This window comes from Lepidothrix coronata, unplaced genomic scaffold (assembly GCF_001604755.1).
Source record: "Lepidothrix coronata isolate B3197 unplaced genomic scaffold, Lepidothrix_coronata-1.0 Scaffold248, whole genome shotgun sequence".
Classification (NCBI taxonomy): domain Eukaryota; kingdom Metazoa; phylum Chordata; class Aves; order Passeriformes; family Pipridae; genus Lepidothrix; species Lepidothrix coronata.
In genome coordinates, this window is record NW_016690428.1 from 980442 (window position 1) to 1003100 (window position 22659).

Sequence of the window (22659 nt, forward strand, 5' to 3'; positions counted from 1 at the left end):
CTAACTAGGACATTCTGAATACACAGAGCACAAAAGTATCTGCGAATTTGGAGAAACGCTGAGTGACAGGTGACAGTCAAGACAAATTAGAATTGTGTTAGGGCACAGCTAATAAAAGAATTTATTGTAAACATATGTATCTTACACAATTATACAGTATAATACAGATAACATGAAGGATTTAAACACTCAGCATTACAAATAGGGGTAATATTTGTAAAGAGATCTTTAACTTGTATCCAGACTCTTCAAAAGCCAGAGAAATACACCATAACATTTCAACACACCGTATCACATGTAGCATTCCACAAACACCTGAACGGGTGTGTGAAATTCCACAGTCTCTACCTCATCTCCAAGCAATTCCCACAGGAACTTCTCACCAACAAATTTTTCTCCCACCACTATTCAAAATGCAAAGAACTTGTTGCAAACGTTTCCTACATGTGAAGGACTAAACAAATTTGTCATTTCCTATCTGCTTTTAACAATTTATTTTTCTTCAGCAAACTTTATATACTATTCATATGCATCTCCTAGGAGAATAACCTGTGGTTGCTCAGAAGTGTAGCAATAGATCTCCTGTGCAAGAACCCCATTAAGAATGAGGAGTCATTACCTGTCTGCTTCAGAGCCAGGTAGAGGACTCATTCTGAAATTCCATTCCTCACAGACAAGCAGGACACAGGCAAAGAAGCCACAATTTGCAAACAGATGCCCAAAGACAAGCTCCTGCATCCTCAAAAGTCGCTCTGGGCATATCACAATCCCAGAAACTAAGCCCACAAGAGACAGGGGCTGGAAATGTGTGTGTCACAGAATCACAGAATATGCAGAGTTGGAAGGGACCCATCAGGATCATCAAGTCCAACTCCCGGCCCTGTGCAGGACACCCCAAGAGTCACACCATGTGCCTGACAGCGCTGTCCAAACGCTTCTTGAACTCAGGCAGGCTTGGTGCTGCGACCACTTCCCTGGGGAGTCTGTTCAGTGCCCAACCACCAGGTGAAGAACCTTTTCCTGAGATCCAACTTAATCTTCCCCCAAGTCAGCTTCGTGCCATTTCCTCGAGTTCTGTCACTGGTCACAAGAAACATCAATACCTGCCCCTCTGCTTCCCCTCATGAGGATGTTGTAACTGCAATGAGGTTTCCCCTGTCTCCTTCAGCCTGAACAAACCAAGTGCCCTCAGCTGCTCCTCATAAGGCTTCTCCTCCAGACCCTTCACCATTCTCGTGGCTTCCCTTGGACGCTCTCTCATAGCTTAATGTCTTTTTTATATTGTGCTGCCCAAAACTGCATACCCTACTCAAGGTCATTGCAGATCATAGCACAACTGAGTTTGCCCAAATGGCTGTTCCCACACAACCTGCAGGCTGTCCTGACAGTGACAGATCTTGAAAATGCCCTTCTCTTTTCTTTTGATGCACTGAAAGAAGCACACAGGGATGCCTGTAAGTACAGGCTTGGAAATCACTACAGCCTACAAAGCATGGGGCCTGCAGTTCCCCAGCTACTGGGATTCCTCTCTACTCCACACTGAGCTGAAACATAATCACCACTGCTCGACTCCCTCACACTGACCTCTGCTGATAAACTAATGTCAGGGCTAAGCTGTGCCCTTTCCTTTCGCAGGCAATCCTGCACTCAGCTCACCCGAACAAGCCAGGATTAGCTTTTGAATCCAGAGCATCTGTAACGTCCTTCCCAGGGGGCATTTAAGTCCTTCTCTGAATGCTGTTTGGATTTCATCCATTGGTCCCATTTCCTGGATTCAAGGGTCAGGTTTTGCCACTCTTACATTGAAGAGAACTACAGCTCCCTGTTAGCTGTGATGAACTGAGAGGGGCTTTCCTGCAGACCCTAGTTTTATTTAAGGAGAAGACAGGCAGGACCCCATCTGAGGTACACAGTGCTTTCTTCAGTTTAACAACTGCATTAAACCTGGGCTACTCTCCTTCAAAGCCTGAAGCCACCCTGAAGCCACACTTTAACTGAACCATTTTTCACAGTTTGTGCACACTACTGGAGTTACCACCATCTGTCTTCTATCCAAAAAAAGCACCAAAAGATAACATTTTGAAGATTTCTGTTCCTACCCCAGGCCAGGAAAGATAACTGTAGCTTAATGTTTATAAAAGGCTTTGTATTGTCAAAGCACGGCACCAACAAGAGCGAGGCCTCAGTACACCCCTATGAGGTAGGTATCCTGCTCCCCATGCTCAGAGATGGGGAAACTGAGGCACAGAGTGATTAAATCAAAGGCCATGCAGCAGATCAGAGACCCAGCTGAGATCAGCACATTGGAGGTTCTGGCTGTTTGACCCATGCTCCACCCACACAACAGCACTGCAACACAAAACAAGCACGCTGAAAGCATGACAGTCCCACAGGAGTCCCACCAGCTTCACAATGGCTTATTCACACTACCAGCAAGCCCCCATGAGGCAGGACAAAGGGGTGGTGGATGTGAGGTGGTCAGGATGTTGTCAGCGAAGCCTTCTCCAGCGAGGTGTTGATAGCCAGGCTGCAGACATGTCTCCCTCACCAGTGATGTTCCTGAGACAGGTAAGTGCTGGGGTTAGTAGCAGAATTTCTTCCTGCAGTCAAGACATCAGAGGATCTCCCCACAAGCAGCAAATCTCTGACTTTTTCATCCTATCAGGCTTGTAGAACAGAACTTAATACAAAGTAGTGCTGCTCCCACAGCACTTCAGTCTAAGCTGATCATTAATGAACACTGCCAAAACATTAAGACTTGTACAACAAAGCCGGTCACCTGCCCTCCAGCACACTCCAAACCTTCCGACAGCCTGGGGAGGCACTTGCTGGGCAAGCAAAGTGTTTCAGCCAGTCCAATCCCACAAACACTGAATGCTGTCCTTGCTCCTTCCCTTCCCATGCAGGACAACTGGTCAGTCAAATCTTCTCAGGCCTGACCGTGGTTTGCTCATCTTGTCTGAGAATGTGCCAGTCTACCCTTTCTGAGGTGACTACGAAAAGCAGCATCTGACACATCCTCTAGAGTGGTAAGGAATTTGGTGAGGTGACACTTAGCTGAGAAAGTTACTGATCAGCCTACCCAGCTGTGTTCTCAGTCACACACATCATGCTCGGGCAGGACTGGCAGAATTTTTGCAGCCATCAGCTTTCTGCTCCCTGACATCCAAACCTACCCCATCCATCTACTCAAATGACCCACCTTTAAAAGCTGCCTTAGACTTTTCTCACACTCAGAGTGCCAAAGCAAGTGCCCTGCCCACTGCATGGAGAAACCAACTCGCATGTAGACCGCATCAAAAAGCATAATTTTTATCCTAAAACCCAGTTCAATCTCATCAATAGAACTGTCTCAGAGGAACCAGGCCTGTGGAGCCTCTCACAGTCAGCAACTCGATGCAAACTGACAATGTTTGTTCAGCCACTGAACACACACTTACCAAGTAAACACTGACATTTAACAACTTGATTTGGAACAGAGCATCATTTTGTTGCATTAAGGTGCATCTTTAATTGGAGGTAACAATCTAGTAGCCCAACGTTATAAATGTATATAAGTGTTCTACAGAAATACTGGATTTGTCAACCCAACTTCAGTCATAAATCCACCTTTCCTGTAGCATCTTCTCTGCTCTATTTCATTGTTCCTCATTTAGTATCTTCATATGTTTGTTTGTGAGGAAGTCAAGAAAGGGAATATTACAGATGGCTTTGTGAATATTCATCACTGTGATCTCTCTTGGAGTCCTGCAGGGAATGCATCAGAGATGCTATTATAATACATAAAAAAGCACGTGTCCATAAAGCAGCAAGCCAATAAATTTACCAATGTGGGGGGAGAGGGGAATAAAAATATCAATAAAAAAATTATATGAGAGCAGGTGTTAGAGCAACACAGGAAAAGCATTAAAATGTCACAGCACAAAAAAAGCCACTCTCAAGACTGAGGGAAACCTCTTGGGTACCGAGACAGGAATATCAAGTGCTGAAATATTAATTCTTGACCTTCTATAGCACAGAAATTGTGTATGTATTTCTACATATAACACATACACATACGTTTTATGTATATTGTATAAACATTTACACATTGCATACAAGTGAATATTTAAACTAAGCATTTTCTCATAGTGTTATTTTTTAATCAATTTCAAGCTATCCCAAATCATTCTGCTGAACAGAAATCAAAATGTGGCCTAATTATAAGATATTAGAAAAGATTCTTTACTCTGAGGGTGGTGAGGCAATGGAACAGGTTGCCAGAGAAAGTTGTGGATTCCCCATCCCTGGAAGTGTTCAAGGCCAGGTTGGATGGGCTCTGAGCAACTCGGTCTAGTGGGAGGAGTTAGAACTCCTACCCATGGCAGGAGTTAGAACGAGATGGTCTTTAAAGTCCCTTCCAACCCAAACCATTCTATGATTCTATAAAAATCACTCAATATCTGAGCCAGAGAAGTGTATATCAGCAAAATAGAGATTATTTAGGTTGTTTAAGTTCTGGCAGGCCATGGCTAAGTTGTCTACACAGTAACCTGAGATGGACAAGAGTTAGCAGGTCCTTCCAACATGGCTCTGTAGAAACAGGTCATCTGCCTTTGGGTGTGGCAACGCCAGAGAATCCTGCCCCAGTCTCTGATGTTGTTTATGTTTCCATCCTTTGCCACTATGGAGCCAGGAGATGACGAACCCCCTTATAAGGCTTGGATCTTCCCAGAACATAGTCCACAAATTCCCTCACTCTCATGGTCTGAGCCCCACACTGACTAAATGTCTCAACCATTCAAGCCCTCAGTGGTGGTGTAAGTGGTCCCACAGAACCAAGCTGCTGTACCTGTTGTGAGGAGCCGTCTGATACGCCACAGCCAGCGCCTGCCGCAGGATATCACTCATGAGCTGTTCAGTGGCCTGCGAGAGGAGACAACATTAGGAGACAGCATTACAAAAAGAGTCAGGAAACTTGCTATTTGCTCGAGTATCAGTGTCAGAGCAGCAGAAATTTTAGCTTACTTCAAACCTCAATTAATCAGCAGAGGGCAGCTCAAAATGCCCAAGTGAGTTTTATTACTTAAGACGTGTATATTTAACAAAGAGACCAACAGACACCCAGGGCTTAGACTGTAACTGCCCAGCCTGGTTTCCCTCTGGACCTGCAGAGCAGTAAGCACACAGCAGGGTGGATCCAATGTTCCAGAGCCTGTGTTTCAAAGAGCATTTCAGGGCCCTTCCTCTCACACACCAGAGCTGGTTTTGTACTTGGCAGATTGTAGATATTCTCCTGGGAACTGATACATGCTTGCCAACTACTCCTCCTGGTCAAGACACTGCCTCAGAAACCTTCTAGTCTGGGCAGCAAGAAGCCAGCAGGTGTATGCCCAACGCTTGGTTTAACCAAAGTTCAGTCAAAAGTAATTAAGGCTTTTGTCTTTCTGTGCTGTGTCAAGACCAGAGCAGAGATTTCTGGGATATTCAGTCAGGAAAACTGGCATAACTCTACAATTGTAATGGAGCAACCTGATGGTTACAATCTGTGTCTACAAATGGATGTATCTCTATCAGAATTTAACTATGCTAAGTAACAGGGAGCACAGCACAGGCATGCACAAGAGTGCATGTGCCACCTGGAACCAATTAGCTTTTTAAAAACTCACCTTCTAATAAGCAGCAGTCTGTAAAAAGAACCCCCAAAATCATCTTTGGCATGAAATACAGCAGGGTGCTGCTAGAAATAATCTGTGTTAGCCTTCAGTCCAAACCCAAGAACTCCAGCTCCATGCTGTTCCAAGCTGGTACAAAACCATTTCTCTGTTCTTCCAAAAGCAATTACGATAGAGGAATGGTTTCTCATACAAGGCAGAATTGTTACTGTCTGCAGGAATTCAGCAGTTTCCCAGCAGAGACAACATAAGCAAAGCACCCGAAAGGTATTTAGGGAAAAATAGCTAACTTTGTATAAAATAATCAAGTCTTACACAACTCTGGCAGATTCACCCCCAGTTATGAAGGGAAGGACGAAGTAAGAGGTATTTTCAAAATTACAGAATGAGTCAGTATCTTAGTGGCAGTGAGAATCTGCAAATCACCGTTCCGTGTCCAAGTCAACAAATCAGTTAGAAAGCTGGAAACACTCACAAAAGTGTATGACTCTTTGGGCAGATTTATACCTGCCCATATGTGCAGAAAGACAGACATCAGACCCTGATCTCCTAATTTCATAAACGCATATTAATAAAGATATTCAATTTTTTTCCTAATTCCTGAGTTAATACAATTACATTTAAGTCCTTATTGTGAAATAATTTCTTACCTTTAAAATCATATCTTCTATTACTGATGCATAAACATTCTTTTGTACCTCAGCAGGTTGAAAAGAAATCCCTATCTATAAAATATGAGAGGAAAAAAAAATTAGTACATCAAATAACACAACTCACGCTGTACTACAGATTTGATGAGATTAACAGGGAAAAAAAATATTACAAAGGGTAGTTAAAAAAGAAGCAGACACTGCAGAACTTCCAAGCAATATAATCTCAGGCTTCATTTAAAAAAAAATCTGGGGAAAATTAGTACAGCCTGCAGAAATGTCTCCATAAGTCAGAAGAAACAAAAGCAGGTTTTAATGTTTGTTTCAGAAAGTTCACACAAAATCCAGGCTGCATTGGGTATATTTGGATTGAGAACAGTAGCTCTATTTTAAAACTGTACATATATTCAATCCATCTACTCATCATCTTCCCTGCACCCAACTATGGCAACTGAAACCACTTTGAACAGTACTCCTGGCACAAAAGTTCCACATCAAAAGAGTGTTTCATCCCTCAGTCCCACTCTCATTGTGTCTGTGCCTTTGTCACCTATGTAGCAAGAGTCTGGATACACTGCAGAGCCAAAGCTTTGTCCCTTGATGTCAGCATGTGAGGTGGAGACAGATCCTTTCTTTCTCCCACAACTGGTGCACGCAAACCGCTCCTGCTGCTCCGTCTCCGCTGGTACAATGGTGAGCACTCTTTCCTACAAGCCAAGCCAGTCTTCTCTCTCTCCTCCCTGCTGCGGTGACAGAACACCTCCCTCTCCCTTTCTTTTGCCCTGATTTGAATGGGAGGAAGCAATCCAAGCACTCGAGAAGTTTGCTGTGGCCCAATCTTTATCACAACCCCTTCTCAGGAGTTGCTATTAAACAGTACTGGTCCAAGGAACAAGTCCAAATCTTTCACAGGAAAAATTCAGTGCTAGTGCTCCTCATTCCTCATTTATCCTTGCTTTTAGCTTTCCAAGATGATTTTTTTTCTGTACTAAGCCTTGCAATACAGCCAGCTGGTACACTTCCCTTTCTCCTGCCAGCAGTGGCAGCTGAGTGTCATGAGTCAGAAGGTCCAATTTTTCCAGGGCATTTATAAAAACTTTCATTAAAAAATCCAGAGATGAAAAAAAGGCAACTAAATAAATGCAAGACCACAATTAGCTTAACAACAGTTCCAATTAGCTTTATGAGTCACTTATTACCTTCTCAGCAGTGTCCCTCACAAACTCCGATGCAGGCAAGGAAGCCATGTAGAACTTAATCTCTTCTTGTTTCTCCTCCTGTTCTTTCTTAATGTTTATTTTTAATGGCTCGCTAAAGTTGAGAATATCTACTTCCTCTTCATGTTCTGGTTCTTGTTTCAGAAATTGCTGTAGTTCCTCTACTTTTCGGCACAGCTCCTCACCACTGCTGTAAGATGAAGGGCATTCTGAAAAAGAAGCAATCAATTAAACACATGATAGGTTATGAAAAGCTGTTTATAAACAGATGCACACTCAAAACATGGTAAGAAATTAACGTAATTGCAAGTTATTTTTGTAGTTCCTACCAAACACAAAGATGCACAGAAATGTAAAGAGTCACTGAGAGCATTCTAATTATATCTTTATGACACTTGTGGTCCTCTCTCCCTCATGTGCTCCTACACCAATCAAGAAGGCTGCATTTCAAACAAAACCAGGCTAATGTCAGTCTCCCAGACTTTCTCACAGAAGCTTTTTGGCAACTGGCAAACCAGTCTGATGCTCTTCAATTTGCTTGGAGAGGTGAAGTTTCTACTATGCAGGCATCATGTAACACTAAATCATCTTTCACATTCTGACAAGCATTATCATGATTTTTGAGAAAAAAAAATCAGAAGACATTCACAGTGGAATGACAAAAGGGCAACCTCTTCTCTTCATGATCAACATGAGCCAGTAAAACCTTTAGTGGAAAACTATGCAATAAACTTCAAAGACAAAGAAAAATCTAGTGATTTAGCTAAAAATATTAAAAGGTAGATATTAGCCTTCCTTTCCACCTTCAACAACTGCAATGCAGGGCCAGATTTCGCAAAGTATAATCCATTCCATACACTTCTGTGAAATACCTAAAATCCCTGAATGATCAGAACAGAAAAACATTCAGCTTTGGGAGAGGGATTAGCTGAAGGTGAAACGAGAGAGCTTAACTGTGAAGAATGGATGAAATTAAAGATGTACGTTTAATACATACTAAAATGAACTGTGGAGTCCCAGAGCTATGTCTGCTGGAATAATGTAGCAGCTGTAATACAAAGTGGGAAGCTTCACATAAGCCAATTCACCTCACTTTTGGAGGTAAACTAACCCACACTGAGCTCCACACTGTCACTGCCAGGTTTGGGGTTTTTGTTTTGTAGCTGAACTCATTCATACTGTTTTCACAGTAAGTCTTAACAGAGGCTAAAGCTTGCCCAAGGGTAGAAATGTCATTACTCCCTATGCTTACTTTGTGTATCCATTTATAAAAGATTATATTTGTGGAGCAAGAATCATCTTTCATGAGACTTATCCACTCTGGGCCTCCACAGGACCCAAAGCACAATAAAACCCAAGAGGTCCCAGAAAAACATCAGGACTAATATGGGCAAGGGACAGCCTCACTTGTAGGCCTGCCCTTGCAATCTCCAACTTCGGTTATTCCGGAGCGAACCGAGTTCAGAACAAAGCAGCAGCACAGGTGTGCACATACACACAATCTCAAGGCATTTAATAAACGGTGCCTTTGGCAGAAAGGAGCTTCCTGTCCCTCCACACTCACCTGGCTCACTGTCTATCTGTGTCAGCACGTCTTCAATCGAGTCCTCGTCGTTCCGCAAGGTCTCAGGGTCCGGGGGAGTGTAGCCATGGCATCGACACCAGTGCACCACATGCTTTGTTTTCAGAGGGGTAATACTGTGAAACCTGGGATGCCTCTCTACAATTTCCTGTAGGATCTTTCTCACTGTCATTGCTCGCTGCCACTGTGACAAACCGAAGGGAAAGCTCATCACACTGGCTAAAACATTTAAGGTTAGCCTACAGCCCAGAACAATAATCCAGGTTGCAAGGAGAAAAAAGGAACATGATTTTCTCAGAAGTCAGAATGACTTCTGACAGGTCATTTAAACTTTGCTTTATCATCCAAAGTAAGTCTCAAGAAAAGGGACATGCATTTACAGGGCCCTAGACAAATTTGTCTTGACTTGAAATGTCTCATCTCCCAAGTAACACCTAAGATGGCATAGTGCAAGAAATCCACTAGAGCAAATATCAAATATGCTTCTTAAAATCTGATTTAACTCTGCAGTCATTGGCAACAGCAAAAGATCTAACCAATGTTAACATCTTCCCTGTAAAACCATACAAGATGACAAAGTTATAAAGAAATAGGGAGAAGCATAATCACAATACAAACAGGTCCGAGTTAACTGAAATATTTATCTTTGGTGAACTGACAATCTACTTCAGCACTAGCATTGTTTACAGCAAATCCCTCAATTCTCTTCCTACAGAAAGCAGACACAATCCCATAAAAAGGTAGACAAAGTTTTATAAAATTCCCATGACTGTAATATGCCACAGAGGAGTGATGAGGATAAAGTGTTAACAGGACAGTTGGCAAAAATTGAGTTTTAAAATGTTTCAAAACCATCTGATTTTGAATAACCCGAAAAATAACCTTCAGAATCCCTTCTGCTTGAGAAAGCCTCTGAACAATAAACAGGATCACTACCTGAACATAAGTCAGTGTCTCTTGCCATAAGGAATGCTGCCATTTAAAAGAACAGAGTGATTCAGAAAACAAATCAGCCAACAAGAAGGCAGGCTCCATAATTCAGAAATCTTTCTTGTATTCCTAATGATTGCTTATGAAACACAGGAGAGGATTACCTCGGCTGCCCTCCTCTTCCCAATATTCCAGCTGTAATACTGTTCCACTGAACCGGCACAAAAAGAGCTTACGTCCTCACCTAAAAAACATGAAGTCAAAAACTGAATAAGGTTTTAGTAAGCAAGATGGATTCTGGGTTTGATGTTATTTAGCAGAAAGGAAAGGGAAATGTGTATCATGCTCACAGGCTCAATGACTAACTAATTCTTACAAATACTGTGCTTTCTCCAAGAGGGACTGACACTGTGGTATTTGGATGCAAAACCAGCATCCGTCTTGGTCATACACAGAAACACCCGTGGCTGTAGGCTGTTCTTCATTCAAAAACTGTATGATGTAGACCTGTAAGTCTGTCTTACTAATCAAAATCTCTTCCTTTGGAAAACTTTTTTTCCCCTCCAAACAAATTACAACGTAAAAATAAAACAAGAGTGAAAAGGTTTTCTGGGAAAAGCATGAGAGCTGTATGTAATGGAAGCTTTACTGTGCCTCCCACTCCTACTCTGCTGCCTGTGCTTGAGAGGGTCTGTCCTACTCAGCCTCTAGGACCATGTGTTCAAAGTGCATTAGTTAGCAGAGAAAGCTGATACATTTTCAGTTAAGTACATGAGCAAGAGGTGTGAAATAATAAAGTACCATATACAAATAAAATGTTTCTCTGCAGATCACCACCTTTTGTTTAGAAAAAACCAAAACCCCCAATAACAAACACATTACAGTGTTGACCTACGTTATTGTACTTGTAAGCATTCTAAAATCCCAGCATTATATTTAAAAAATAAAAAAAAAAAAGAAAAAAGAGAAGAAGAGAAAAGCACATCCATTAAGGACAAACCAGGGAAAAGAAGACCTACTTGCAGCCATTATATGAAGAAATACAATCTATTTGTAACCAAAAACCAGATGCAAGTTATTAACGGCTGATAACAATGTATTTGGCTTTACTGGAAGAACCTAATTCTAAGCATCTTTAGAACAACCCCTGGAGAGAGCTCTCTGGGAGGATGGCTTCATTTCATTCCACCTTTTAATAACTTCTGTGGCTACAGAGTATGCAAGGCATTCTGTTGATACACTTAAAATAAGAAGCAAAGTCTTTTCATTTACTGCTTACTTTTTTCAGCAATTAATGGGACCTTCTTCACTATTGCTGTTAAAAGCTGCTGGACGTTCTCCAAATATTCTATGCTGCAAGGGATAAAAAGAATCACAATGAAGACTGTTGGAAGCAATGAATCAGCTGGAAAAGGTTTCAAAATCACTGCATGGTTTAAAGTCTTTAGCCCCAAGGCATCACAAATAGCAGTATGAGGGTAAACTTGTTATGCCCCAATCCAGGGAAGGTATTTCAAACAGCCCCTCCTCTTGCCAAAAAGTGTCCACATCTGAAGCTACATTTTCAAGCTGAAGAAACTGAAGATAGGCTTGGAAGAAATTCCTGTATCAAGTGCAAGCTGCAACACTACTTTAAGGGATAAGATGCACCTACCAGTGCAGGCTCTCCCAGTAGGAACACAGGATACTTCATGGGACACTTCATACTTACAGGAGTTTACTTTACCAGACGTACTCTATTTAACTGTCAGGAGCTGTATTTTCCAACAGCTATTTTTTAACTAAGATAATTTCCAGTGTGTAGTGACTTAAGATTTATTCCTCTCTCCTACACATACTCTCCATCAGGGTAATGTCTGCAGGGATATGTTGGGATTACAAAACTTTTCAAAACATGGAGACAGGAAAGTCAGCCACTGGAGGAATCAAGAGCAGAAGAAACATCCTACACACTGCAGGAAATACGCAAAGAAAATTCTGCAGACTGAGTTCTGGCAAAAGAAACACTAATAAGCACTTGCAAGAGCATCACAAACAAGGCACCGGATTTCACAGCATCCAGTGAATAAATACTCATTATTATTTAATTCCAATTCTGAAGCAAGGCAGCCCTCATGCTAAGTAATTACAGAAGTACATGACCTTAACAGGACCAGAGAGACCAGAAGACAGACAGTTCTATTTATTTCAGATGCCCCTTTTTTGACCTGCATGTCACTGGGCAGTTCAACCTTACTAAGGACACACAATAGCAATGGGAATTATCATCCAGAGGATGATAAAGAGGTTTAGCAGCTTGTGATTCTAGCAAAGCCCAAACCAACTGCAAATACTCAATTTTTCCCCTTTCGTGAGCCTTACATAGAAATCCATTTACAAAGAAAATATTGCAACACTGTCTGAAACAAATGCCACCCAACAGGATTAGCACTGTTACAGCAGTGTATGGGATAGAAGATTTTGTGACGTATTTCTAAGTCAAAAGTATGCATCCCTAGAACCATCTCCATTCCCCTGGTATTTCAAAGATCAGAAATCCTTATAGAGAAATGAACAATTACTTGATAACGTAATTCCCAAGTTCAGAGCTCTCTTCTGTTTTCACTGCTGCTTGGCTTTCTTGGGTACCCACAGAACTGCAGTTCTGTCCAGTTGAATCAGGCTCCATCTTAACTTCAAAGAAACAGAACACATTTGAAGACAAAAAGTACCAGCCAGCTTGATAAACAGTGTCTTGTGAGACTCCAGGAAGACTAAGGGTCTTACATAACATCACTTTCTTTGTTGTTTGCATCCCGATTGCGAAGCATGAACAAATTTGACCTTCAATTCTCCTGAAAGAGAGCCACCATAACATGTTCCTCCCCCTCCCCAAATCTCAACATGCTCACATCTCATCCTTTTAAGAAAATCTGCATAACCAATTGCTGCTGTTTTGCATATGACTGCCTGATCTAAACTGAACTGCTGCAAATGTACTTGGCCATTTTGTAAACAAAGAGCTGGAGAGAAAGGTACTAAGTTTTAACCAGAAGTGACATCTCAAAGCAATAACTTTTTTGAAGACATCACTGATTCTGACATCTGAACTTTCTCACGTCTGGGACAGAACTCTGGCGAGACAGAAGCAGGGAGAGAGACGTGCCCAACCCAGAACATCCAGACAGTCTGGTCATGCTCCTGGGAGGGACAGACACAGGACAGTTCTGCATGAACTGGACTCCAAGTGTCTCAGCTCTGCCCCAGCTTTATTCTGGGAGGTACTGAAAGTACATCTTCCCCCTCTGTGCACACAGACGCACGCTGTCTGTATCTAGTACTGCTGGAGAGCAACCTCCAGCACCGCCCACCACAGTCAGTGTCTGAGGATGCAGTCCCTGTGCCTGAACGCTTGCTGCTCTGTGCAGTTCTGCAAATATGGATTGAAACTACAAGTGTTTAAGGCACTCATGGGAGCTTCCTAGGACATCCCCATTTCTCTCCGTACTTGTCTATGCTTTGGCATTTGTTGAGGGGGAAATCAATGTGATTTCCTAGTCCCCAGGTGCCATTTTAACTTGATTTAAACCCTATTAACAATGGAAATAAAGGAACCCACAGTCAGAGTCTACTTTCATAGTCAGGCCACTTGCATAAAGCAGCACCAGCTTATTTCTACTACTTATCTTACTGAGAAATTCCTTGTTACCTTTAGTGATGGATACTGTAGAGGGACTAGGGGCAGTCATACTTGCTGCTGTAACAGCTGAAACTGCTGAAACTTTGCTGGTAGAAAGTGACTGTAAAACTGGAGATGAAAAGAAAAACAAGGGGGCAACAAAGAAGAAAAAAAAAATCAAATTTCATACACTTTGACAAATAACCATGTTCAGAAGCAACACAATGTTTTTGCAGCACAAAGTTTAGGGATGAATTCCTTGCTACATTTTCTTCTATCTCTACTTTGGACCATGTGTTCCAACAGTGACCAAGTGCTCTTCTGTGTCAAAGGGGATTTTCAAACACCATCTGTCATCCTCCTCTGCCCTTTACCTTTGTTCATAGGCATGAGTATTGTCTGAACACCTCCAGAAGCTGTGTTTACACCGAGCTGTTTAAGCTGGCTGGGAACTGTCAGAACAGCCTGCTGTGGACTAGACTGATTTGAGTGGATTTTTAGCAACCCTGCAAGAAGAACGGAAGACAAAATGTTAAATAAAACACACCAGTTAGTTTATCTCCAGCTACTTCTCTCCCTTTCTGCTTGAGCCAGGATGGCATGTAAGCGAGCACTGCCATCCTCTTAACAAGCCACAGTTCTGTGAACTGTCAGGACAAGTTTTTACTGACACAAATGATGGCTGAAACACTGGAGTGCTGCACCAGTGTGCACAGTATTACATGCTGCACAGCACTCTGACAGTTGTAAAGCAAGTCTCCTAATTGCCTAAGGAATCTTAAGCAAAATTGATGTAACACAAACCTTTCCACTGAAGCAGGCTCAGCACAGAGTAAAACACTCTTGTCAGAACCAGACCTTGTGCTCAAGAGTCTGGTAAGCCAGTGAACTACAGCTCTGTTGTACTCACACAGCCAATCCCATGGAGGTGTCCCAGTGCTGCAGCATCCACTGCAGTCAGCAGGGCACAATCAACCGTGTTCCAACAAAGTGACAAGCCCAAGGCTGCTGTGCAGCAAGTCTCACGAAGGATGTACCTGAACTGAGTGTTCTGTGTCTTTCTCTAACATGCACTGAATACATCCACAAGGATGGCTTAGCAGGCTAGGAAGTACATTAAAGTGGGGACTGAACTAAATCCCTGATTTAAGTCAAGGCCAAAAGAACAAGTAGAACATCCAGATATTAACAGCATTATCAATGGCAGCACTTTGTTGGTGGAAAACAGCACAGCTCCAAGTGGTGCCACAGTCCCATGGGTGAGGAGTACCCAGCACCTGTCAGCTCTCTCTCCTCCACAATGTGTCATCTCCTTGTGATGACATCCCAAGCCACTACAGCCAACATTAACTCTGTGATTTGGGCCTATGCCCATCCTTTTTACTGGTGAACCAGCTATTTTCCATGTAATTGTATTCAATCTATAGCTAACTTTTCTTCAGATTGTGGAAGTTCATAGCTTTTTATTTTAAAACATTAACAATAATGGATTCCTTAGCTTCATGATGGCAATTTTATACTCATGTTTTGTTTTGAGATAAAGTTCGTTTCTCTTTATATTTTTTTATTATTGTTTAAGAAACATAGCTGCCTTCCAAGTACTAGATATGCAAGGTCTGGTGACGATGTCTCCTGGTTTTAAAAGATGCCCAGCACTGGTAAGTTAGGCTTTCACCTCCAGGCAAGAAGACTCACCTGGTATTACCCATTCCTTTGTGTGTGACATACTGATGTGTCAGGTTAGATGGCAAGGGACCCAACAGCAAAGCCAGTGACAAGAGACCTTTTGAACTAACTATTGGCCTGATGGGTGACAGACATTGCTTGTTGCAAAACAAGGGAATATTTGAGATTCTTTTCAAAAAGTTACCTTTAAAAACATCAACGTTCAGAATTTTAACACAGTTTTGTTTGGGGGTTTTGTTTGTTTGTTAATACATTGAAATAACATGTTTTATAGCCACTGGTTCTTCTGTGATTCTTGAAGGAGTTTTTCACAACGAAGTCAGTGCCTCAGGTTACAAAAAAACCTAAACCAAACCCAAATCTAGATAGCATTCTCATACCTAAATGGGAATTTTAATCTGAAAGCTATTTATTAAGGCATATTTCCTACCAAAAAAAAGAAAAAAAGACACCCTTGCGGCTTTCTTTGCAAAGAGAAAAATACTCAACTGCTTCTTGCAGGATTGTGTCAGTCTTAGCAGTCTATGCTGTTTATTTTCAAGCTCTGCATAAAACACAGTCATAAAAAAGGAGAACTTTGGAAGACTGAGTACAGACGAAACAAGAAGAGCTGCTTCAAAAAGACACTGTCAGATGAACTCAGTGTCACTTATTTTCTCTTTTCTGTATTTTTACTCCACTTTCACTTCACAAAAAACCATTTCAAGTGAACAGAACATGCCAGCGGGTGAATTAATCTAAATGAAAATCTCCAATTTTAACCCATAACACTCATATGTGCTGTATTTACTCGTCCCTCACACAAAAGATACTGGAATACAATAAAACTGAATAAGGAGAACTGCCCTTCACATAAGGGCAAGTCCATCTTTATTACCTCAAAACATCCCAGATCCAGCCTACTTCACCGTACTTAATGGATTTTGACTTCAAAGCCTTCAGTTCCCTCTAATCAACATCTCTCCTTTCCAAGCCAAACAGAGCAGATGTGAAGCCTCAGAGACAAATTCTGCTCATTGCCAGTTCTCTGAGTACAGTGGAGTTCCCTCTCACAAACCAATCAAGTCTGTAGTAGTGCTGGTACCTTGATAGTTTCCACGTTCAGTGACACATTGTACTCCTGAACAGGCACAATGCATCGTCTAGTGGCAGTAAAACTAAAATCCCTCTCCAATACCAAAGGGCAACTTGTTCTATTATTTGTAATAGATACAGTCAGTGCCAAAAGGGTGCCAAATTAATTAGACATTTCATTGGCTAAGCCGAAAGTTATGCTCGTAAGATGTTTTAGAAAGCATGACTTTACTTTTACACAGTCGTAAATGCAGGTGACTATATTCTTCCACTTATAGTGAAGACATCTAAAGAACTCACACCTGGATCCTAACTTTCTCTAGGAAAAGAAGTTTAGTACCTGATACTGTAGCTTTTCCCGTCATAGGCGTTGCAGTAGTCATCAAGGAAGCAACACTTACAACAGTGGAAGTCGCAGTCTTATTCACTACTGATGAAGTAGACTGGCTCTGGCTTACACAGATTTGGTGTTGCTGTCCAGATGTCTTTGTTGCAGGAGTTCCAGGAGATGACGAACTGGAACCTGCATTATCTGTTTGCTGCATAAGAGGCAAGGAGGGATAACAAATTCCTTTTCATGTCATAGGTGATTCAACAATTAAACACAATGAGGTAATATCTAGAAGTAGCAAAACCAAGTATTCATCTACCATTCACTGAGAAGCAAGAAGTTCTCAAATTCATGTCCAAAAACCCACACACAATGATGGCACATACAGAATGGAGGCTGTGACAGCATGGTGTCACACAAATCTCCACTTGTTTAATCTTTGCCTCCCCACAGGTAATAGCAGTGGGGAAGCAAAGATTAGGGGTTAATGGAAAGAAGTAGGCTTGGGGAACCATCAGAGGCAATTACTTTGTTTTGCTGTCTCCTCCCCACCCCATGAACTGCAACTCCACTCCAGGTGGACAACCTGCATCAACTGGATACGTGGCTCCATCCACACACAGGAGCATTCACTCCAGGAATACCAATGTTTTGCTTCCCACCTCCCTCTATGCCAAACCACCTCCTTCCAAGGCTGCAGTGCCACATCTCCCCTGGGGTGGAGAGCAGTGACATCCTCTGAACACAGCCAGGACCAGGGAGCACAAACTCAGGCTGCTGCTGGCCTCTGAAACCTGTGACAGCACTGTGGAGGAGCTGTGATCTCAGGAGTATTTGTAGTCTGGTTACTACAAATAGGAGCAGACCCACCAGAAAGTTGACTGGGAAGGACACCAACAGTGGAAAAAAGCAGTCCAAGTCCTTTCCTGGGACTGTAGTGGCTGGAGTACAAACACTGCATTACAGAATACTGCAAGGTTGTTTCTCACCTGGGTGACACCATTTGTGGGAAGGGCCACGGCAGGAGCAGCAGTTGTGGTGATAACACCTCCTGATACTCTCAGCACAGTGGTGCCAGGTTTGGAGAGCTGGGATGAGGCAGGTATTGATTTTATAGACCCATCTGATATTTTCACCAGTGATGTCTGTCCACTGGATGAAGCCTTGGAGAAAGAATGAAAAGTAAGGAAAAAAGTCCATTTGTTCAGGTTTTAAATGACTTTAAAAACCAACCCAAAAGGTAAAAACAACAAAACGAAAAAGACAAACGCTTTTTATACTACTAGCAAATATTTTCAAAATACTTTTGGAAAAATCAAATTCTGGCAATAATAGCTGGAACAAAATTATCACCTCAGAAATCAACTTTATCAAACTGTTGACTTTGCAAATATATGCCTATCAATCTTGAATTTTGGATAATCAATTATAGGTACTCTTGGGGAGTTTGAATTTCATAGGGACTACCTGGTAGTTTTTAGAAAAGGAAAGATAGTTTTTTTTAAAAAGAGATACTAAACCCAAAGACTTTTAACAGCTTTAGCAGGTGTCTCATTTGTAAGGTTCAAATATTTAGACATTTCTGCACCTGACACTGTTCAGTTTTCCAATTCTATTTCACTAAGAAATCCCAGAGCTCATTTACAAACTAAGTTTACACCGCTTGGAAGCTGACCCCCTCTGAGAAGAGAAAGCAAGCTGGAAATCTGTAGTATGATATGCTTTCTTCATCATAGGACAGCCAGCATCATAATTGTACAAAAAAGCACATAAAACCAAACAATTATGAAGGGAAAAGCTCTCAGTGTGTGGCCTGTGGTCCCTATACTTTATCTGACAAAACAATAACTGGTAAGAAAGAACCACATCATTTGCACATTACCTGTGTAAACAGTGCTGTTTTCTGTCCAGTTATCACTTTTAGGGCTTGTCCTTGTGTGGAAGATGCTCCAACTCCTACACTGCCCTGAACAACTGATGCTGGAGTGAGCTGCTTCCCAGAACTCTGAGGCGAAGGCTGGCCAACCAGAAAGGTGCCCTGATCCAGAAAATAAGTTAGGGAGGTCAGCACTTTGAAACTCACTTAAGAGTCAACAGAAACACAGGATAAAAGCCTGTGGATATAATGCAACAACATTTCATCTTCTGAAGCAAAGTACTGCTAAATACAGTGGACGCTTCTGCACTACAAGCTGGACACAGCCTTCTTGCTACAGAACACTTTCTGATGGAAGCAGATGGGGAGAAGAGGTAAACAGATCTAGGCACCGTAGTCCAAGAATGTTTTGTGCACTACAGAACCACAGGACATCCACCACTGCAGTCAATGTGCTTTAACTGAAATGCTTATGACACTGACCTGGGGTGTCTGCTTCAGGATGTAGGATGTATAGGTGAGGTGCTGTGACAGGTTACTGCTTGTGCTTTGGGTTCCTCCTCCTCCTCCACTACTTGTAGAAGATCCGGACTGAAGACCTGTAACCAGAGGAAAAGGCTTGACCCTCTGGTAATCAGACAGAGTCAGCTGCTAAAGTATCCCTGTACACACAGTACTTGAAAACACTTGGCAAGACCTTTGGTGCCACATGTTTTGCAGCCAAGGAACATTATTACCCAGTACAGAACAGTTTAGATGTGCTGCTGCGCTCTCTTACAGCTCAGCAAACACTATGAACAAAAGGAGCTATGAGGGGAGTAAGGAGGGCTGGTGGGCAAGCAAACTTATCAAATGAAAACGCTATCCAACAGATAACCAGTCTTTTCATCACTCTTTTGCAGGTTATGAATCTGCAGCAAAAGCCCTAAAAATATTTTGAATCCCACTGGGTTCTTAATTTTACTTTCATTGGCTGTTTCAGTGCAATTTGGTTAACAGAATAATGGATACCAAGCAGTAATTTGCAGTGACACTTTGATATTGCTCTGCCTCCAGAAGGAACAAGCTGAACAGTGACTTTTCTTCAGTCTCTCAGTAAGAAATAAGGGTAAAAAAATACTCATGGCTCTGTCACAAAAATCACAAGTATCTGATCTTCCACAATGCCTTTGAGATTTTCAAAGTTGGACTGACCCAGCTGCCTCTCTAAATCTCAACCAAAGAGGTTCTCACCACAAGCCCAAAAATACCTTCAGAAAGAGTATCTGCTTCTTCAGTGACATGTACTCTGTTGCTGGGTTGCTGATATACATTACACTGAACAATACTTCAGGGAGGCCAAATCAAGAGACGGGAGCAAAAAGTTTACACCCAATCCATCTCTCATCCCAAACCAAGTCTCAAGAATGGCATTGAGGAGAAGGTTCATGACCAATCTTTTCATCTACAGAGTCCAAAGCCTGAAGCTTTTCTTCCCTACAGCAACAGCACATTATAAACAAAGCACTGCCCCTCAGAACTATCTTAGCATGTTTTTCTCCAAGTATTTCACAGAAAGTTTGATTCACAAGCCTGTTAACAAAAAAAATGTTTCTGCATTGAGAGCACAGCATGAAAAGCAGTTTCATTGAAAACTAAAGCCACTCGTGAGATCTCAGCCTTAAAAAGCACCTCATATGGGTTGTTGTGCACAAAGAAACCCCATCTCATTACTGACTTCCACAGCACCAGGATGCTTCATAGCAAAAATGCCAAACATATTAATTATGCAGTGATTACATTATTTAACTCATTAAATTTTCCTTCAAGACTAACTAGCATTATTTGTGGCTCGCAGGATGGCTCCTTGGGGTATCAAAAGCAGTTTTCCTTTCCCAGAAGGATTCTTGCTGTTGGTGGTGAGATACAGCTTGGTGCCTGGTGGTAAGTTTGCCAAGTTGGCCAGGTTGGTGGCTGGTAACTGCAGCGTAGCCATCACTAGAAAGAAAGAATAAAAGAAATAAAACTGCTGCTTGCAGAAAGCAGGAAGCACTGAAATCTGCACAGGATGAAAGTACTCGGAGTGACATGCAGCTAGCCTTCAATAATCCCTACTTAGCTGGCCTAACCTCAGATTAACTCCACTACTGATGCACAGAGAGTTTTTTTAATAGGTCTGGAAAAAAATCTCTCTGTGTGCAGTGCCACTTATGGCTGCATGCCAAAGCAGCACAGTCATGGGGTCTACAGGCTTCCTCCAGCCCCAGGCACCACACCTCTGACAGTTCAGAGCCCCAGCTGGCGTGCTCAGCTAGAGCCAGCTGTGTGCAGACACAGGCAAGGTGCTTCTGCCCATACTCCTGCACCTGTAAGCACTGCGTTGGATGTGAAAATGCAATAGGGACAGTCTGGCTCTTGTTGGTTGGATTTATGGGGAGCCCTTTGAGCAGCTAAGGACCATAATGCCAGGCAAAAATGTAACATCTGGCTCCATGAAAGTCTACCAGGTCTCCAGCACATTCCCCAGCGTATCTATCTGATCTCCACTCACAGAGCACTGCATGTTTTAAAGCACTTGTGCTCCCTCTTCCCTATTACAGATAAAAAGTTAACATTTTCTTTAATCTCAGTCAGCCTGAACTTTCCTACAGAGCTCTCTACTCATTTTGAAGTTTTTCAACCACACACAGTTATGTTGCAGCTGAATAAATCATTACAGACCCTCAAAGCCTACCCATCATGAGCTATTAAAAGGAGTAAAATTACTCTACCTGAGCCTTGAGATGTACTTTTCTGAGCACCTGTGGAAGAAACCTGTGCCTTTGTTATAGTCTGCACAGGCTGAGCAACAATTGTCCCTCCACCTCCACTCACGATGGCTTTGGCTACACCTTGAGTCACAACCTGCTTCGAACCAACAGCCTTTGCTACTGAAGAGCCAGACTTTGCCACAAGGATCTGGCCACCACTTATAGCCACCGCTTGTTTCACCGTCGACTGTAATGCAGAACCAACCGGGACACCAACCACCTGCAACAAATAAGGGTTGGGTGATGCGCTGCTGGCATGTCAATCCTGGTGCACGACCTCCGTCTCCAGATATTTCAGGACACTTCATACATGTCTGGTCACGTACAGAAGCGCTTCATTCAGAAACAAAATTAAATCGGCAAGAGGCCAATCCCAAGTAAAACGATAAACTCTTATACACAATCAGGATTTCAGAGCACCCACAAAAGATTAAGTTCGTTCAAATTACAGGGCACTTCCTTTTTTTCTGATACATAAGGAATGGCTTAGTTCCAGCTGAAGATAAAGCTTGCCTTGGTGAATTACAGAGATGCAGAAATTCAGTTTCAACATGTTCATGGGAACAGATTCCCTGGGAAAAGTAAGGCCTCAAAGCAGAATCCACAAAGTGCTTCAATTTTACCTGTTGACAGTAACTGCAGGGAAACATGAGTTTGCAGACCTGCTCAAACAGGCAAATAAGGCAGTAAAACGGACAATGAACTGTTGCAAATGCAAATTAGTATTAACTTATGCAAATGTGAAAGTTCTGTATGTAATCTTTCATTCTTGGCACATCATTTGACTCTATCCACAATGGAAGCAGGCAAGAATAGAGACAATTTCTGACACATCTGTCATCTTGTCACTGCAGTGAGCCTTCTCAGAAGCTGTGTCACTCCTGACATAGCAGGACTGCACTGGCACGACTCCTACAATAAAACACCTGAGTTGCCTCTCAAGTAGGGCCGATTTCACCTAATGCTAGTTCTGGCTCAGTCTCCACCTTGCTCCCTATTTGTCCTGTTCTCTTGTGTTGCAGGCCTGCATTCCTAGGAAAGAGAATTGACCTTCTCTTCCAAAAAGACTGGATGAGTTTCAACAAGACCTGATGATGGTAGTCAGCTTTCTGGGCTAACAGTTCAAAAGCACCTCTGCCACACTGTTGCAGTGGGTTGGACAGAGGCGGGAGATGTTCCTGTACACAACAAAATGCAGTATTGCAGGCCCAG

The 22659-nt window shown here is 42.4% G+C and overlaps 1 protein-coding gene across 9 annotated transcripts in view; it reads right to left on the bottom strand.

Annotated features, from left to right (window-relative positions):
• The window catches only part of YEATS2 (YEATS domain containing 2), a 59871-nt gene that overhangs the window by 20858 nt on the left and 16354 nt on the right, over positions 1 to 22659 (bottom strand). For 3 of the 9 annotated variants that reach the window (XM_017835114.1, XM_017835110.1, XM_017835107.1), the window contains 16 exons: positions 21409 to 21667; positions 20474 to 20635; positions 19142 to 19257; positions 18665 to 18820; positions 17772 to 17945; positions 16792 to 16990; positions 14066 to 14197; positions 13722 to 13820; positions 12595 to 12706; positions 11313 to 11386; positions 10198 to 10277; positions 9086 to 9287; positions 7504 to 7730; positions 6305 to 6379; positions 4832 to 4905; positions 13 to 3747 (listed from right to left, as the gene is read on the bottom strand). In XM_017835114.1, the coding sequence (XP_017690603.1) occupies positions 3639 to 3747; positions 4832 to 4905; positions 6305 to 6379; positions 7504 to 7730; positions 9086 to 9287; positions 10198 to 10277; positions 11313 to 11386; positions 12595 to 12706; positions 13722 to 13820; positions 14066 to 14197; positions 16792 to 16990; positions 17772 to 17945; positions 18665 to 18820; positions 19142 to 19257; positions 20474 to 20635; positions 21409 to 21667 (2250 nt within the window). In that variant the 3' untranslated portion in view covers positions 13 to 3638. Of the gene's footprint in view, positions 1 to 12; positions 3748 to 4831; positions 4906 to 6304; positions 6380 to 7503; positions 7731 to 9085; positions 9288 to 10197; positions 10278 to 11312; positions 11387 to 12594; positions 12707 to 13721; positions 13821 to 14065; positions 14198 to 16791; positions 16991 to 17771; positions 17946 to 18664; positions 18821 to 19141; positions 19258 to 20473; positions 20636 to 21408; positions 21668 to 22659 lie in introns of those variants that run through there. The other 6 variants (XM_017835112.1, XM_017835111.1, XM_017835109.1 and 3 more) reach the window with 5 other exon arrangements.